This window comes from Physeter macrocephalus, chromosome 14, assembly GCF_002837175.3.
Source record: "Physeter macrocephalus isolate SW-GA chromosome 14, ASM283717v5, whole genome shotgun sequence".
In the NCBI taxonomy this organism is placed as follows: Eukaryota; Metazoa; Chordata; class Mammalia; order Artiodactyla; family Physeteridae; genus Physeter; species Physeter macrocephalus.
Window position 1 is genome coordinate 9,833,238 of NC_041227.1, and position 19,657 is coordinate 9,852,894.

Here is a 19,657-nt window from a genome sequence, read left to right on the forward strand (position 1 = left end):
TCTATGGAGAAGAATCATTTGTGTTACTACTGGGTTTTCTGCAAGTTAGAGAGTTGTAAAAGAGCTCAAAGACAAGGAAAGACACAGGTAACCCGGAAGAGTGTGCTAGACAGGTCATCTGGTCATCTTGCTGAAGATGACCTGTCTTTTCTTACCTCTAGGAACCAGCAGAGCCCCCAGCCCTAGGCAGCAGGGATTGTGTCTCCTTAACTGTATCCCCAGGGCCTGGAATATTGTAGGTCCTTGGTGAAGATGACTTGAATGAATTGTTCAGTGGTGTCTTCCCTAAACTTCCTGCGTCTTTTTGGAGGTGAAAACAGTACCATACAAACAAAGTAATGTTATTAAATCCTAGCTAGATATAGGTGCTTGTGGAAAGCACTTACAAAGTTCTTTCCCCAAAAAGGAGGAGTGGGAAGATAAGATTAGTGTTTGAGACACAGTTTTACTAGAGATTTAGAAATGACGTAACATCACATTCTAGACCAGTGGGTCTCAACTAGGGACAGTTTTGCCCTCCAGGGACATTTTGCAGTGTCTGAAGACATCAGTGGAGGTCACAACCAGGGAGAAGGGGGTGACCTGCTACTGGCATGTAGTGGATAGAGATGAGGGATGCTGCTAAACATCTTGCAATGCACAGGACAGCCTCTCACAGTGAAGAAATATTCAGCCCAGATGTCAGTAGTGCGAGGCTGAGAAACTGTTTTAGGGACTACCTAATGAATGCATTCATTCAGAGAGAAGATTCTAGGCACCAAAAGAACTTCTCTCCCCAGCCTGAGTTTACCCAAAACATTTTTATTGTCATTGTTCCTGTTTTCCCTGCCTCCGTTTTCACCCATTAGTGCCCTTGACTTCTTGTCCTCTTACCACCAACACTCTGTAAACAGCTGCAGCCAGCTTGGTGATCTATGAAAATGAGGGTTCAGCGTGGGCTGGACTGAGTCTCAAGATAGATTATGGTCTGGGCCCAACCTCTGTTGGTGAGGTTGGGTGACCTCTGTGGGCCTCAGTCTCTCTGATTTCTGGAAACAAGAGGCTAGACTAGGTTGGTTTATCTGTCAAAGATCTTTCTGCTCCAGCTTTCTAGGGGTCAGTGGCTTCTTGTACCCGGGGCCTCTTGGATGGAGACGGGTGTCAAAGGCCACAAAAGGGGCTGCTCCTCAGAAAGCAGGACCCTGAGGTGACCATTCTTAGGACCACGGGGAGAAGGCAGGGCTGGGCCCGGAAGAGGGATGCCGTGCCCCTCCTCCCATCCTCATCCCATCACTGCCCCAGCCCTGCTGCTCTCCCCACAGGCTCTCTGCTATCTCACGCAAGCATCTGGATGTCTCTCAAGAAGAGATAAAAGCCTCTAAGTGCCTCCGTTCCTGAGGGATTGCCTTGCTGGAAGGGAGTCTTTTAAAGTGTCTTCTGTATTGATTATAAAAGTGCACTGAAAGAAATTTGGGAAATGCAAAGGCTATAAAAATCGCCTCTCTTTTCATATGAAAATGTTATTACCTTTGGAGATTGAGGGGCTCTTTGGTCTTTTAAAAATGTATTTACTTAAAGAAAGGCATTGTAAAAGTGATACCTGTTCACTAGAGAAAAAGCAGAAAGTATAGACAAAACATAAAGAAGGAAAATTTTAAGATCCACTTGGATGTACCTCAGTAATGCAAGATGTTAATAAGGGAGACTGCTGGGTTTGGGGTGGGGGTGGATATGGGATGGAATATGGAGCTCTCTGTACTAACTACTACAAAAAATAATCTAGTGACTGAATTATATTTCAAAAATCTACCTAGAATCTTTTTGTCCAGAGACCACCATTTGATAACACTGTGGTGTTCTTTCTTTAATTATGAACAAAATAATAATATTCATTGTAGGAGGAGGACGAGAAATTGTAATAGCTAACCTTGATAAGAATTGACCTTGTGGCATGCGCTGCACTAAGTGCTTTACATGTTCCTATTACTGAATTCTTCCAACAATCCTGAACTGCCCACATTCTCCCTCTGTGTATGCACTCTTCGAACTGCTTTATGTACATGATTGGCTCATTTAACCCTTCCAACAATCCTCTGAGGCTGGTACTATCCCCATTTTACAGATGAGGAAACTGAGCCTCAGCAGTTTGTAAGTTGCCTCTGGTTCTACAGTTGGGAGATGGTGGAAGTGATACAGGATCTCAGGTGAGTGAGCCACTATTATTACTGCATATTCTAGACAATGAGGGCACAGCCTGACAAGGGTGGCCACAGGTGGGCTCCACAAGGATCAGAGGGAGCTGGAAGATATGTGGAATCAGGGTTAATAGGTGCCTGGAAATGTCATGATAACTGAATCCATTGTCACTGGAGGGCATTTTTCCTGCCTTCTGGATCACGAAAGACCGGGCCTGGGAGCCCCGCTGAGTTCCTTCCTAATCACGTTGCTTTGTGCAGGCCACTCTGAGTTTCTGTTTCCTCATCTGCAAAATGGGTGTGACCATTTAGACTCAGACGGCAGGGCTGGGAGGATTTTAAATGTGGGACTCTACGTATGTTTTAGGTGCTTCATTAAAACAAGAGCTCCCGTTTGCTGAACACCAGCTGTGGGGGACCTTGGATTAAAGGGCCACAATCTCTTCGGTCTTGTCTGTTACACTTGTGTGGTAGTGGAGCGGAGAAAAGGGTCTGAGGTGGGTGGGGTTTGCGAGGGGACCTTAGGGGAGCAGGTGGGAGGGGGTGGGGCCTCCTCTGATGCCATAATTGGTGGGTCAGGATGTTTACATTTCCTCCACTCAATGAGCCTTTACTGAGAGTTGACTGCTGTGAGCCTAGCACTTGGGTCAGGATGTTTACATTTCCTCCACTCAATGAGCCTTTACTGAGAGTTGACTGTGTATCGTGCTGTGCGCCTAGCACTGTCCTAGGTACGGGACGCAAAGCAGACCAGGTCTGTTAGCCAAAGAATGCTGTTTTCCCTTCAAACGTGCCATGCAGCAACGTCTAATGACATGCTTTTCTTGAGGAACTTCATCGGAACATGAGATAAGTCACACTTCTTGGTTTGGGATCCACTTCACCCAAGGCCCCAGACACAGACACTTGGTGGCTTTGCCCTTGTTCATCGCAAACAAATTAAAAGGCACCCGCATCCCGCATGAAATGTACTAGATGTAGCTACATCAAAATTTCCTTTAGTTGCAGTAGGTTAGTTTATACGGTGTTATATTTTGAGGCTCTTTCGTTACACATGGATTTTTAACTTACCTCCCTCTTCCTTCACCACTCTTCATCTTCTTTCTGTTCTTAAAATTTTATCGAGTCCTTGGAAAGTTAGTGGATCCCGGACACTGTGTAGGAGAGGATGTAGGTGCAGATGTTGGTCTGGGTGACTGAGAGGGTACGTGTGTCAGCCCCAGAGGTAGGTGAAGGGGTGTGTGTGAGAACGAGGGTGTGCAGGTGCATAAGTGCATGTTGTGATTGTGAATCTGAGGGGTTCAGGTGGGAGAGTGAGGGGAGGGGATGGTGAAGGATGGTGGGTGAGGGTCTGGAAAGCGGAGTGAGGTAGAGTGTAGGTCCCGGTATCACTGTGATTCCTGGGGGCACACGTGTGTGAGGCCTGAGATCCAGGGTGGACGAAGGTGACTCATGGGCGTGAGTGTAGCAGGGTGTGTGCGTGCAGGTGTACGTGTGTGATTGTCTGATGCTGGTGCGGAGTAAGCAGGTGAGAATGAGTGTGCGTGTGTGTGTGCGCGCGGGTCGCGTGTGAACGTGCAAGAGTGAGCACGTGAGAGGACGGAGGCCGAGGGAGCGTGGCGGTGTGTGCGCGTGAAAGTGGTGTCGGCTGGGGGCGGGGACCGGGCGCGCGCGCGCACGGCGGGGCGTGGGCGGGGGCGCGTGGCCGGGTGGGCGCGCGTGGGGGGCGCGCGGCGCGGGCCGGGGGCGGGGACACTGCGGCGGCGGCGGCGCGGACACAGCCTGCCGCCCCCCGTGGCAGGCGCGGTGCGGGGCGAGCGGGCGCGGCGCGTAGCTCGGGCCCATGGTGCGCCCGTGTCCGTCGGTCGGGCCGCGCGGGCGGCTCCGCGCGTGGCCCGGCGCTCGCGAGCTCGCTCCCTCGCTGCGGGCCCGTCCCGCCCGCTGCCGCCGCCTCCTCCCCCGGGGCGGCGCGGCGCCGGCGGGCGGTGGCGCGGAGGCCGGACCGGGCGGCGGCCCAGGCGGCGCGGGGGGCACGGCGGCCAAGGCGGGCGGCGCGGGCGACATGACGGACAACATCCCGCTGCAGCCGGTGCGCCAGAAGAAGCGGATGGACAGCAGGCCCCGCGGCGGGTGAGCGGGACCCGGGGCTGGCCGCCCTCCTTTGTCCGCGCGCGGCCGGAGCCTGGCGCTCGGGCGGGGCGGGCCGGGCCTGACAGGTTGGCCGGCGCCATGAGCCGCCGGCCGGGCCTGGGAGGCCGGCGGGCGGGGAGGTTATTCGGCTCAGCTCCAGCCCTCGCCCGGACCCCGGCGCGATCGCGTCCCTTTTGGGCCCAAGCGTCCGGCTGCCTCGCACCGATGCCCACCTTCCTTTCGAAACCCCGAGAAGCCGGGCCTGCCCAGCGCTGTTTACACGCGCGTGGAATTGGGATCAGCCTTGCCTCTTAACCGTTTTGTTTCCTGATTACTCCTTCTCGTTGTAATTCCGATACGGTCAGGATCAAACCTTGCTCTGCGCGTGGCGTCCTCGGAAGCCCGGATATGCTCAGTTTATTTGTCGGGGGAGGCATGGCTACCTCCGCAGACCCGCCGGGGGGGTCCCCATCAGTGCCTCCGGATCCCAGCCCCCAGATGGCCGCCTTCCCATCCCGGCCCTGGCTGGACCCGAACTAGTAGCCGCAGGAGGACGAGAAGGGCTCCTACTGGTCGACAGCAGACCCCCGCCCCCCCTCCACGGTTCCCCACATTTTGAGAGAAGGAGCGCCCCTGGCAGGCGTAGGGGTTGCCACCTGCTGTGCCTTCCCGCATTGGCAGGCTCCTGGGCAGCCTGGTGAGGGTTTCCCTCACTTGGAGAGAGAGGACGGGCGGATGTTTTGCGCCCTGCCGTCTTCCTATTCGGAGGAGGGCAATGACCTGTTGAGGTTTTAAGGGTCTGTGGCATCGCCTGCGACAGAGTTAGCTGGGGGGAAGGTTGAGGGGAGCTGGTTAAAATGCAGATTCCCAGGCCCCGCCCAGACCCGCCGATCAGTTCTTGTGGGGTGGGACCTGGAAATGTGCATTTTCCGAGGCTGCCCAGGTGAGGCTGTTGTCGGGTGAAGGCTGAGAACCGCAGCTGGGCGGGGCCGGGCCTCTCGGACCCGCCCTTCCCTTTGGCGTCCTGTTCTGTCTGGGCCTTTCCCTGTGGCGGCCGCTCTTTGCGGCGTCAGTTACTTGATGGAGGGGGTGAGGAGGGTGAACAAGTAGGCTGGCTTCACCAGGTGTCCGTCGAATTAAGAAAAAAGAATGATGCCAGCTGCCATTTTGTGAGGTCTTTGTCCCTGTCTTCTTAAAGTCTTCCTTAAATCTCCCGGTGAGGAGGCCCCATTGATAGAATACAGAGGAGGAAGCGAGCCCAGCGAGGTCGAGGACTGCTGGATGCTGCAAAATGCAGATTGCGCTCAGGCTCTGACCTCAGAGACCGACAGCCCGCCACCCCTTCCTTCACTGTTGGCGCGCGCTGTAATCCTGACCACTCAAGGCTAAAGAACGATGACAATTAACTTGAGCCTTAGGCCTGGCATCGTGCCTGATGTAATATACACCCTCAGCAAATGTTTTTTTTCTCGGTAAGTGTTTTAATGAATTAATATCAGTGGACTCGAAGGTCCTCTAGTTATTAATTTGTGCCAAAAACAATTATAAAATGCCTACTGTGTGTGTGGGGGGCTGTGTCAGGTGACTGGGCTGCATATACGAATTAAACAAGCCCTGACCACAGGTGCGGGCCTCCTGACCCTGCATTGGAATCACCTGGGCAGCTTAAACAGTTACCATCTCTGCCCCATTTTAGACCTTTGAAATAAGAGTCTGGGGTGGGACGTGGCTATAAGCTCCCCTGATGATTTTAATGCGCCGGCATAGTTGAGAACCTCTCATTCAGCATGAGAGAAAAATGCAAATAATTATTTAAAAGTGATGATTACCATGATAGAAATATGCACCGTTGATACAGGGGCCCAGAGGGAGCGGTGCTGACAGTTGGAAAAAAAAAAAAAAAGATTTCTGTTTGTTATTGGCTTGGAAGATCACTCCTTTAGAATTTGCCACTTTGGAACTAATTGTTTTCCTAAACAGTGACATGGATTCAAATTCAAATCATGTATCTGGAATTCCAGGTATTTGTGTATATGTTCTAGTATTTAATCTGCATTTTTCGGAGTAGCCTTGTCAAGTTGGGGGTCTTGGTGTTGGGAAACACTTTTGGAAGCACAGAGAGATGGAAAGGCTTCCTGTAGTTTAAGGCGTGGGGCCGGCACGGGGGGAGGTAAAGGAATAAGAAATATATTTTTGATGGGTCAGACTCTTTGCTGGGCACTTGAGATAAATGGCTGTGTTTAAATCCTCATAAGAACTGTGTGAATTTTTGGAGTTAGTTTCTTCATTTTATAGACAGGGAAACTAAGGTTCAGTGATGCTAAATAATTTTTTGGAGGTCATAGGGATACTCAGTGCTAGGAGGTGGATCAACTCTTTTTACCTAATGGCTCAAAGCTGTAGGATGGTTGGGGGATTTTGTGGTTAAAAAACCAAAAACGTAGGTGCCACAGGTCCCAGGAGACAGAGTATAATTAATGCTGGGGTCACTCAGCATATGTTGCCAAGACATGCAATTTATTTGCTGGACGAATCCCGTAGACCCAGAGCTCTTTTCTCTCTTGAGAAGTTACCACATCCTGATGTTGAGAGAACTATTACAGTGGTTTTGTTAGGACACAAGGCATTTGCCTCACATTGCTGGAAATCATTTTTCTGACATCATGTGCTTTCCTTCTGGCTAAATGAAGTTCTCCTCTTGGTGATACACAAGAGATTGGTTAGGAGCATGGGCGTAGGATTGGAGAGCTGGGTGCAAGCCTGGGTTTTGCCACTCACTAGCCGTGTGACTTGGGGAAATTACCTTTCTGGGTCTCATTTTTTCATCTGTAAAGTGGGAGTAACAGTAATTATGTATACCTCCTAGGATTGTTTTGAGACTTAATCCATGTTAAGTTTGGAACACTAAGTGCTTAGTACATCCTGGGTCTTTACTAGGACGGATAGTAATAATTAGGTCTTTGTGTAAGGTTTGCTTTGGGGGATCTCCAGAACCCTCCTTTGAGAGGAAGGACCTTTGATGATAGCAAGTAAAGAAATATTATTGACCTCATTGCTCCTTCCTGATCAAATCCAGGAAATGATTAACTACATAAACTATTCCATCCAGGTATGTAGATGCCCTGGTGTGATAGATATTGTCGAAAGCAGCTCTGGCAGAACTGAGACTTTGCCTTCTCTTAGTAATAATTCGGGGTTTTGTGGCCAAATTGGACAAGGATGCTTTGATTTTTGATGTATTTGGACTTGGGGCATTAGGAAGTTTTGGATATGAACTGGGTTAAGAAAGAGCTGACTGTTTAGGTACAGAGTCTATTTCAGCTTTTTTTTATAAATAACTATTGAAGTATAATTTACATCACATAAAATACATCCACTGTTACTGTACAACTCACTGATTTTTTTTAAAGTAGATTTATAGAGTTTGTGCAGCCATCCCCACAATCCAGTTTTTGAACATTTCCATCAGTCCCAAAAGTTCCCTCGTGCCTGTTTGCAGTTCATGCCAGGCTGTCACTGATCTGCTTTCTGTTTTCATAGGTTTGCCCTTTCTGGAAATTTCATATAAATGGAATCATAAAATATGTTGTCTTTGTATCTGTCTTTTTTCACTTAGCATATTTTTTTAAATTTTAATTTTTAATTTTTTTATACAATTTTTAAAGGTTACTTTCCATTTACAGTTATTACAAAATGTTGGTTATATTCCCTGTGTTGTACAGTACATCCCTGAGCTCATTTCACACCCGGCAGTCTGTACCTTTTGCTCCCCAGCCCCTATTTAGCACCCCCTGCCCCCCACTGGTAACAGCTAGTTTTGTTCTCCATGTCTGTGAGTCTGCTGCTTTTCTGTTAGCACAATGGCTTTAAAGTTCCTTTTTATTGCTTGATAGAATTCCATTGTGTAGATATACCATATTTTATCTGTTCACCAAGATGGACATTTGGATTATTTCCAGTATTTGGCTATTGTAAATAACAGTGCTAAGAACATTCAAGTCTTTGTGTAGACATATGCTTTTTTTTTTTTTTTTTTTTTTTTTTTTTTTTTTTTTTTTGCGTGGGCCTCTCACTGCTGCAGCCTCTCCCGTTGTGGAGCACAGGCTCCGGACGTGCAGGCTCAGCGGCCATGGCTCATGGGCCCAGCTGCTCCGCGGCATGTGGGATCCTCCCGGACCGGGGCACGAACCCGTGTCCCCTGCATCAGCAGGTGGACTGTCAACCACTGCGCCACCAGGGAAGCCCTAGACATATGCTTTTATTTCTCTTGTCTACTGTGAGTTGTTATTATTTTTTTTTTTTTGGTTGCGTTGGGTCTTAGTTGCTGTGTGCGGGCTTTCTCTGGTTTCGGTGAGCGGGGGCTACTCTTCGTTGTGGTGCGTGGGCTTCTCATTGCTGTGGCTTCTCTTGTTGGGGAGCACGGGCTCTAGGCATGCAGGCTTCAGTAGTTGCGGCATGCAGGCTTCAGTAGTTGTGGCTCGTGGGCTCTAGAGCGCAGGCTCAGTAGTTGTGGCGCATGGACTTAGTTGCTCCGCGGCATGTGGGATCTTCCCGGACCAGGGCTCGAACCCGTGTCTCCTGCATTGGCAGGCGGATTCTTAACCACTGTGCCACCAGAGAAGTCCCAGAGCACTGTCTTTTCCCTCCTGTGCCTCAGTTTCCTCTTCCGTAAAGTGGCGACATAGTAAGAGCCCATGTGGTCGGGCACAATATATGCAGAGTAGATGCGAGCCCTCAGAGAACATCAGAAATTGTTCTTTGCACAGCCTGGAAGGGGGACCGAGCCTCATGCGGACTCTTGCACTGGGTAACACGATCTCCTGTTCTTTCTAGAACTTTGTAGAGAGTCTGGTTGAGTAAGAACTGTGGCCAGAAAATGGCCACAGAGGACTTGACTCTGCCAGAAGCTCTCTCAGACCTCAAATGACTAAATCTGTAGTGGCAGGGCTGCTGTAGGCCATGTGCTCCTTTGCAGAGGTGCTTGTGCCATGCCAGGACGAGGGTGCATCAGTGACGTGAATTCACTGTTGATGGTGGACTAAGAACAGTGCCCGCGTAGGGAGTTCTTTTTACAGATGTGTTTATTCAGTGGGAAGTTCTGAACTTTTTATTGACGCTGTCACTTCTGATTTGTGATGTTAAAATGCCTGTCTCTGTTGACATCATGGAGGGTAGTATTAGGTATACAGTACAGTTGATTCTCATTACTTGCAGTAGTTCTGTTCTGTGAAGTCCCTGCCAGCACTGATTAGCAAACAGTGAACCACAGCTCCTAGGGGGAAATATAGGGTTAGGTTCCTGCGAGCCTCGGGTTACAGCATTTCAGTCAGCTGATCCATAGAGAACCTTGTGTTAGGTATATTTCTGTTGAAAGACATGGTGTTTAAATATATTGTTGATTCATTAACATTGAGCTCATGACTAACAGCACTGCAACTCGTGCCTTGAAGGAAGCTTATATGTAACACATGTATTTTTCTCCATGAGGCACATCACAGGCTTCTTGCTCTTAGGAACGCTGACAGTGCTGGGACCATTTTAAACAGGGAAATAGATAACAAAAAGCACAGAAATGCAGGACACATGGCACTGAACAGGCCATGAAGAGGACACTTGTGTACAGTATGAGACGGAGACGAGAAGGCAGATCCTCGCCCCGTTCAGCCTCAGCTGGGAATGTGTGTGGGTGACTTGGAATTCCTTCCCCCTCTGAGCATGTCTGTGAATGACCACGAGAGCGCTGTGAGCATTGATTTTTGAGGTTACGAATTTTAGGCAGTAGGTGAATGGGCAAAAACAAATATCACAAATCAGAAGGATGGGCTGTATGTACGGGTGCGTGTGTTTTCAGCGTCTTTCTGTTGGCACAGTGCACGTGGTATTAGGTGTGCAGTCCCATTACCTAATATTAGGTATTAATATTGGGGGGTGGGGTGTGTTGGGGGGAGCATATAGGGGGATTGTGCTGGTGAATGAAATCCATAGACCCCAGCCCTTCCCCTCTCTGTGATGGAGTGGAGAGTTGCATTAACAGCTCTCTGCTCCCTTGGATGAGAACAGTCAGAGCAGGCATTGGTAGCAGCCCATCAGGAAGCGCTCTGTGCGTCCTCTGCCAGCCCAGCTGCACTTATGCCATCCACTTCCTGTTACAGAATCCCTGCCGTGGGCCCTCCCCTGTGCTGACGAAACCCGGACCAGGTGCTCCCTGCCCATGCCAGGCACAGGCAGTGACACCAGATGTGAAATTGCAAACCCAGGTGGAGATGCTGAAGGGTAGAGCGTGGATACAGGTGCCACTCTTGCCCGGGCTTCCCTGAGGAAGGCCAGTGAGCCACCTGGGTGCCAGTCCCTAAGGAAGCAGGGTGGCCATTTGACCTTGACCTCGGCCGCCCATGCAACAGGTAGAAAGGAGGAGGCGGGGTGTCAAATGATCCGTCTTTGGACTTTGGGCTGTTACTTCTCAGAACAGAAGTTTCTTTTAATATCTCTACCCAGATGCACGTTATGAAAGTCATTAACTAGGGCTGGCCAGACTTGATGGCCACCTTGGGGAATGGACATGAATTGCCTTGAGCTTCCCTTCTAAGAGTGAGTGGACTTTGGTTTAATTTAGAAAGAGAAAGACTCATTGTAAACTTTGCTTTAACTTAGAAAGAAAAAGACTCATCGTAACATATTTTTCGATGACTTTTACCTAAAGAGATAGAATGGTGCTGATTGTTTTTAAAGCTAGCGTCTTTTATTTATGTGACTTTGAAAGATTGATTTAGGTATTCAGAGCTTGGCCTGTGGGAAGCTTCGCCAGAGATCACTTTAGGTGGCTTGTGGCCACACATTGAAAGGTTAGCAGATATGTTTATAGTTCCTTCTGTTTGTGCCAAGTGATACTTGTATTCTCTTTGTAGTAGTGACAGGAAGTTTTCTTTTAGAGTACATTTCAGTAAAAAAACACAGAGTTGATTTAAAAGTATGAAGTCAGTAATAGTTCGGTAGGTTTGTAGAGGTGCCCACGTCATGCCTGACATTTAGGAAGTGGTGGCCTGTGCTAATAACATGATGCTGTTGGTCTAAACATATAATGTTATTGTTACAAAGGGGAAAGAAAAGGGATAAGCTGGTTGTGCTAATAGATTAAAAATTCTTTTTTTAAAAAAATTATTTTACTGAAGGACCTTGTTGTTTATCCATCCTATACATAATAGTTTGCAGCTGCTAATCCCAAACTCTTACTCCATCCCTTCCTATCCCACCAACCCCTGAGCAGCCACAAGTCTGTCCTCTATGTCTATGAGTCTGTTTCTGGTTCATGGATAAGTTCATTTAGGTTCCACGTATAAGCAATGTCATAGGATATTTGTCTTTCTCTGTCTAACTTATTCACTTGGTATGATAATCTCTAGGTCCATTCATGTTGCTGCAAATGGCATTATTTCATTCTTTTCTTACGGCTGAGTAATAACTTTGTGTACATGTACCACATCTTCTTTATCCGCTCATCTGTGATGGGCGTTTAGATTGCTTCCGTGTCTTGGCTATTGTAAATAGTGCTGCAGTGAACATTGGGGTGCATGCATCTTTTCGAATTATGGTTTTGTCCGGATATATGGCCTGGGAGTGGGATTGCTGGATCATACGGTAGCTCTATTTTTAGTGTTTTGAGGAACCTCCATACTGTTCTCCATAGTGGCTGCACCAACTTACATTCCCACCAACAGTGTAGGAGGGTTCCTTTTTCTCCACACCTTCTTGGCATTTGTTATTTGTAGACTTAAAAATTCTTTTTATTTTGCCAAGTTGTCCATGAAAAACATGATTTTTAAACGATGGTTAGTTTACCTAGTTCATCTGGGACCTTAACGTTGCTTTAATCATTGTCTAAAGTTTGAGAGGTTTGTGGGAGAGGACAGTTGGAAGGGGCCCCGTGGAAAGAAAGGCTTCTTGTGTGAATTGGAAAGCTGGGTGGGCTGGAGACTATTGCCTTCTTCCAGTTAGATCTCTGTGGCATTTGCCCAGTGCCAGGGAAGAGCCTGCTGGCTGCCCTCCCTGAGGAGGAAGAGGCCTATGGAGGGAACGGGGCCTGGTAGGCTCTCCCTCTCTTTGCTGGGCCATCTGCTGTGACGCAGGATGAGGTAGGGTTTGGCCAGTTTAGACCTCAGGGATCCTCAGCCTCAGCACTATTGATGTTTCCGGTTTGACAGTCGTCTGCTTGGGAGCCTGTCCTGTGCACGGCAGGATGCTGGGCAGCATCTCTGGCCTCTACCCCCTAGATGCCAGTGGCACCCTCCCCCCAGTTGTGACAACCAAAACTGTCTCCAGACATTGCCGTGTCCCCCGGGGGGTGGGGGTGTAGGAGTGGGCGGAATGGCAGCCGTTAGGGACCCCTGGATGAGTGGAATGCGTACACTCTATGAAAAGCCATACCCCTTACTGTCCTTAAGGTGACTCATCCTGTCTTTAAAAAAAAAAGAAAGAATGAAAAAAGAAAAACCTGTTGGGCAAGAAATTCATGTTTGGGTCATGTTCTTAACTCAATTCAGCTTCTCATTTAGCAACTAAGGAAGTCTTGAGCTGTTGGAAGAAAGCATCTGGGAAGTGTCATGGGCTGACATATGTCCCTCTCCAAATTTACATGTTGAGGTCCTAACCCAGTACCTTAGAAAGTGACTGTATTTGGAGACAGGGCCTTTAAAGAGATGATTAAATTAAAACGAGGCCATTACGGTGAGCCCTTAACTAATCTGAGTGGTGTTCTAAGAAGAGGACATTAGGACACGAAGAGAGATACCAGGCGTGAGAGGAAAGCCCATGAGGACACAGGGAGAAGGTGGCTGTCTGCAAGTCAAGGAGAGAGGCCTCAGAAGGTAACAAATCTGCTGACACCTTGATCTTGGAGTTTCCGGACTCCAGAGCTATAAGAAAATAAATTTCCATTGTTTAAGCCCCCCCGGCCTGTGATATTTTCTTATGGCAGCCTGAGCAGGCTAATATAGGAAGCATCGTGTGGTTATTTTGGTAGGTGAGGAATCTCTTGGTGTTTTTGGTAAACCTTTATTTTAAACTGATGATGAGTTCTTTAGTGCTTTTCTTTAGACAGTCCGGTCTCAAGAGTTCTCCATAAGCAAAGAGTTCTCCATGTTGCCAAGTCATGTCCACTAGAGCTGAGTGCCACCCCCCACCCCCCTGCAACCTAAAACACATGCCACATGCTCCATAAGGTGGAGGTGCTGTCCTCAGATGTTTCCTTTTGCTTAAAGAGTTTACAGTGGTCACATTTCAGGTTGTGCTTTTGATGGTTGGTTTGTTAGTTCTTGTCACTTGGATTGTGCTAGATTAATTTGATGAGAATTATAATAGTTGCTACTCCCTGTTGTGTGCTGATTAGGTGTCCAGTGCTCGTCTAAGAGTTTTACGTGGATCATCCCATTTCATCCTCCTGACAGCCCTACTTTACAGGTGACAAACTGAAGAACGGTTTTGTTTTGGAAAACTTAAAAGCTCATTTCAGTTTTTTTCAAAGGCTCATTTCAGTTTGAATTTCTGCAGCAAATTGTATTTTGCAACCTGTCTCTATGCCCTTTCCTATTTGAGTTTTTTTGTAATGGCCATTTAGAGGAAGTGATTTTTGTTGAGGGAAGAGGAATTGGGGGTTTGTGAGCCTTCAGTGACTTGGAGGTAAATACGTGTGTACTCCATTGTTCCTGGTAGAAGCAGAGAGCAGAAATGATGTGACAGAGGAAAATTCTGGAAACTTCAAATTATCCCAATCATTGTAAATCCAACAGAAGCATAATATCTGTTTTCAGAGTTAGTTTCCATATTGATCCTTATTTTTTTAAATTCACTCTCTCTGTAGGAGAGACCTTCATGCTAATGGGGGTGGGAGTGCAGAACATCTATTTCTAAAATGTGTGTACTCACCCTGTAAGAGGAAGTGATTTGAATCTGAATACTTTTTAGCTTTTATACAGTCAGTCCCCATGAAAGTGCAAAGAAACTTTAAAACTGGAGAACCACCCCCATCCTCTCCCCTCTTTTTTCTGTTCTCCAGATTAAAGGCAATTAGAGGCTCTCATACAAGGAATGACGCAATTGTGTCCCGGTAAATCAAAGGACTGGGTAGTAAACAGATAACACCACTTGTCCCACCTCGCAGGGTTTTTTTCCCTAAATAAGCTGCTTAAAAAACTATGCATATATACACACCCGTACATATATATACACACACAGGAAAGTGCACAAGTCATAAACGCACAGCTTGATGAATTTTCATGAAGTGAACACACTCCTGTAACTGGCAGCAGATAAACAGGCTATGACCTCAGAAGCCTCCTCTTGCCTCCTTTCCTCCCCCGCCTTGATCTATATCCTGACTTCTAACAGAGGTTGGCTGGGCCTGTTTTTGACCTTTAAGTAAATGCAGTCATGTAGCAGGTACTCACTCATGCCTGTTAACTCCTGCTCCATGTTTTGTTCATAAGGGTTGACCGTGTTGCATGTTTATTGTAGTTTGTTCACTTCCGTCGGCCATATGAAGTCAGAGTATGAATAAGTCATTGATCCTTGAACAATGAGGGAGGGTGTTAGGGGTGTCAACCCCCAACCAGTCAAAAATCCAAGTACTGGTACTGCTTGATATCTTTGCCTCACAACAAAGGACTTGATAAATGACTCACCCAAGAGCAGAAGCTCAAACAGTTCGAATAGAATAAGGACTCAAACCCTAGTTCTTTTGATTTTACATATTGTGATCTCTAATCAAACATAAACTTTTCCCCAAACTTAGTTAATTTAAAGATCTGTAAAGAAGGAGAAAAACAAATACCATATGCTAACACATATATATGGAATCTAAGAAAAAAAAAATGTCATGGTTATACTCCAATAAAGATGTTAAAAAAAAAAATCTGTAAAATGAAAATACAGGTACTTTATTTATTGAGAAAAATCCACATATAAGTAAGTGGACTGGTGCAGTTCAGACCCACGTTGTTCCAGGGCCAGCTGTATTCCGTGACCCCTCTATCCCATCTCTTCCTGATGGACAAGTGGGACGTTTCCATCCTGAGGTCTCATGAATGGTGCTGCTGTGGACCTCGTTGAGCTTATCTTGAGGACATGTATTATGTGGCTTTGTTGGGCCCTTGGGGATATTTGTGTTTAGCTTTAGTAGAAATTGATAGTTTTCCAAATTGTACGAATTTGTATAGTTTTCCAAATTGTACGAATTTGTGCTTCTCCACCCGGGAAAGTGCCAGGTGCTCCACGTCCTCGTCCACACTTGGTATTTGTCATTTTTCATTTTAGCCATCCTCATGGGATGCATAGTAGTATCACAAGAAGTGTATTTTTAAAAAATATTTATTTGAGAGAGGCTTCGTTTTCTTGCTGTGAAGTCAAGTTTTAGACGTATAGGATAGCCACATCATGGTAACCCTGAACCCAAACGTGGCAAAATGGTCGCATCACAGTGGCCTTGCCTTTCTGACCAAGTACTCTCTTTTTATTTTTCCTTTGATTTTATTTTGCCTCAGGATAACTTTGCACCATAGCTCACACTAGCTCAAAGATTGCAGTCTCTGTCCTAACACAAATCCTTGTTTCTACCTTGATTCCTCCCAGTATATTCTGCAGCTTGGTCTTTCTTTCCTTTTCTTTTTTTTTCCCCCTGGTATGCGGGCCTCTCCCGTTGCGGAGCGCAGTCTCCGGATGCGCGGGCCCAGCGGCCATGGCTCACGGGCCCAACGTATAGGATAGCCACATCATGGTAACCCTGAACCCAAACGTGGCAAAATGGTCGCATCACAGTGGCCTTGCCTTTCTGACCAAGTACTCTCTTTTTATTTTTCCTTTGATTTTATTTTGCCTCAGGATAACTTTGCACCATAGCTCACACTAGCTCAAAGATTGCAGTCTCTGTCCTAACACAAATCCTTGTTTCTACCTTGATTCCTCCCAGTATATTCTGCAGCTTGGTCTTTCTTTCCCTTTCTTTTTTTTTCCCCTGGTATGCGGGCCTCTCTCGTTGCGGAGCGCAGTCTCCGGATGCGCGGGCCCAGCGGCCATGGCTCACGGGCCCAGCCGCTCCGTGGCACGTGGGATCCTCCCAGACCGGAGCATGAACCCGCGTCCCCTGCATCGGCAGGCGGACTCTCAACCCCTGCGCCACCAGGGAAGCCCCCTTTTCTTTTCTTTTTTTGCGTTTCTTATTTTTGATATTTTTAAATTGCGGTAACATTGGGTTGTAGCATTATGTAAGTTTCATGTGAACAACATTATATTTCTGTTTCTGCATACATTACAACCAGACACCCTCTTCTTGAGTAGTTTTCATCATAAGGGAAACAGTAAAAAAGTATAAAATGTACTTTCTTTTAATTGTAAAGTGAGTGCATGTGTATTAAAAATTGGAGAACAGAGAAAACTGATGAATGAGTTACTGGTGTAACTTTCCCTTCAAAGGCAACCACAGTTAACACACACCTTTTAGCATGTGCTGTTTTCTTCCTGTCTTGTTTCCGTGTGTACATTGTTTGATGAATTATAACCATGTAGCACATGTGTTTTTATTTCCTGCTTTTTTTTTTCATTCAGCATTTTAATGTAAGGCTTTTTTGGTATCATGATGTGCTTTGTAAATGACACTTTAAGTGGCAACATATTATTTCTTTGAGGAGACACCTTTAATTTACATAACCAGGGCCCTGTATTTTTACAAGTTGATTCTTATTGTCACTTTATAAATAATGTATTCATTCTGAACGCTGGCCCTGCAAAGCAGAGGCACGCCAAAGACACACAAAGGGAAAGTTGAGGGAGGCCCAGGCCTGGGTTATGGTGATCTCATATTTGCTACTTGGCTGGAGATGCTCTCCTTTCAGTCCTCACTGCCTCCCAGCTGCTTCCTGCTGCATCACTGAGATTTCTTGTGTTTCCAGGCTGTTGCATTAACTGGGGCTGAGCCTTTGTCAGTCACTAATATCCCCTGAGCAGCACTGGGCTGTTTTGTGCCCAGTGATGGAACTAGGGGCCTGGGGGACCAGGGCTTGTTAGAGAACAGCCCCTGTACAGTCAAGCCGGAGACAGCTGCTGTGGCCCTGGAGGTACCTGACCCACTCAGAGCCCTCCCCAGCTCTGGGGCCCCACACGGGACTTTTTTTTTTTTTTTTTTTTTTTTTTTTTTTTTGGCTGCCTTGGGTCTTCATTGCTGCACGGGGGCTTTCTCTAGTTGCAGCGCTTCATTGTGGTGCACGGGCTTCTCATTGCGGAGCACAGGCTCTAGGCGCGTGGCCTTCAGTAGTTGTGGCTCGTGGGCTCCAGGGCATAGGCTCAGTAGTTGTGGCGCACGGGCTCAGTTGCTCCGCGGCATGTGGGATCTTCCCGGACCAGGGCTCGAACCCGTGTCCCCTGCATTGACAGGCAGATTCTTAACCACTGCGCCACCAGGGAAGTCCCAGTTCAGTGTTAAAAGGTGCAGAAGTGTGTACATTGCAAACTCAGTCTCCCTCCCACCCTCTCCGTTCACCTACCCTGTGCCCCTCCCCAGGCAACCACTCATCAATTTCTTCAGTGTTGTTCTGGAGAAACTTTAACCATCTACCAAAAAAAGTAAAAGTATTTTATATCTATCTATCTAGACAAACATGCATGGATGTTTCCCTTTTTTATTCAATTGTTAGTACACCTTACACACTACAACCTATTTTTTTCACTTAACAATACACCCTGGGCTTGTTCCATATCAGGACATTAAAAGCTTCTTTATTCCTTTAAATTTTTTCTTTAAAGTGGCTTAATAGTATTCCATCGAATAGATGTACTTCAAGCAGTTTACTACAGATGAGGTTTAGGTTATTTCTAGTTTGCTGTTACTAGCAATGTTGTGGTGAATGGTCTTTATACCCATTTTGGAACATATGGAATATCTGGAAGGGGAATGGTTGGGTCAAAATGAATGTCCATTTGTAATTTTGATGGCTGTCGCCAGGTTGCCCTCCCTCAAGGTAACACTGATTTAGGCCCCTCCCAGCAGTGAAGGTGCCTGTTTGGCCATCCTGACCAAGCACAGGTGTTGGTTAGGCTCTCTGATCTTCGTCATCATGCTAAGTAAAAAAAATTATCTCTCAGTGTGGTTTTCGTTTTGCCTAGTACTTTAAAATTGAGTCAGTTACCAACATTTAAAAACTGAGTGTTGTTTGCATCTCCCAATCTATGTTTTGTCTTTGTCTTGAAGAATTGGATGGTCTGCTGTGCTGGGCTTATGTAGAATTGTATCCTGGTAGGATCTGGGGGCAGCTACTTCCTTCCCATGGGATCTGGTCTCCTCAGTGTGCCCCACCCCACTGGATCCTGTGTTTATTTTTGTTCATTTATTGTTTTCTGTTACTTGCTGGGCTTCTGTAGATTTGAGTTTGCCAGTCCTGGTCTAGAGAGAAACAGGTGAGTAAGTCTAAGGGAGAACGGAGCTGCTTCCTCTTCGGGAATAACAGAGTTGGGTTTTGACAGATAAGTAGAAGTTGGGTGCTGGGCTTGCCTGAGCAAGTCTGGTGTGGATGCGTCTTGCACAGGGGTTGGGAGTTGGAGAAAAGTGAAACAGCCAGGGAAGAGCTAAAAGTGCAGAGTTCTGGAGCTCACCTGCCTTGGCTGCAATCGGTGGCTTGACTGTGAGGACCTGGGATGAAAAGGTAACAGGGGTGAATTTGAGTTCATAATTATTGAATTGTGGCGTTGGATGCCATGTGAGAGGTGTCATGTGTTCTGAGCAGAAAGAGACCAATAGGGGAAGACTTAAGGCAGGAGAAATAGGGAGAGGCGACAGTTTCCATCATCCGTGACTGCCCCCTACCCCAGAGAACCAGAGTTAACTCTGTGTGTGTGTGTGTGTGTGTGTGTGTGTGTGTGTGTGTGTGTGTATTTGTTTCCTAGTATTTTTTCCCATGCTTATATCAGCATATATTATTTTTATTAAAATGTAGCACAATAAATTGCTTATCGTTTGCTTGTTTTTTTCCTTTCGTTTTATCACTTGGATCTTGTCCTGCCAGTGTGTGTGTCTCTACCTTATTCTTTCCAGACTACAGTCCATTGTACAGGGGTCTTGCTGTAATGGGCATTTGGTCATTTCCAGGGTATTGCTCTCTCTCTGTATTGCTGCTGCCGGCTTCCTAGTGCATTTCCCGTTGGTCACCAGTACCAATATTTGTGTCCTTCTAGGTAGACTTGCTAGGTCAGAGGATCTGAGCTTTACGGTTGAAGAAGTTGCTACATTGACTTGGCTTTTTTCATAGGTAAACGGTAGTCCCACCTTATCTGAGCTTTCGCTTTCTATGGTTTCAGTTACCCGTAATGAACCCGAA

At 47.0% G+C, this 19,657-nt stretch overlaps 1 protein-coding gene across 1 annotated transcript in view; it reads left to right on the forward strand.

Moving 5' to 3' along the window:
* The first annotated feature begins 4,174 nt into the window (after window positions 1-4,174).
* The window catches only part of ATP9A (ATPase phospholipid transporting 9A (putative)), a 140,906-nt gene continuing 125,423 nt past the window's right edge, over window positions 4,175-19,657 (forward strand). The window contains exon 1 of the mRNA XM_024128332.3: window positions 4,175-4,304. Coding sequence (XP_023984100.1) covers window positions 4,237-4,304 — 68 coding nt within the window. The 5' untranslated portion in view covers window positions 4,175-4,236. The remainder of the gene's footprint in view (window positions 4,305-19,657) is intronic.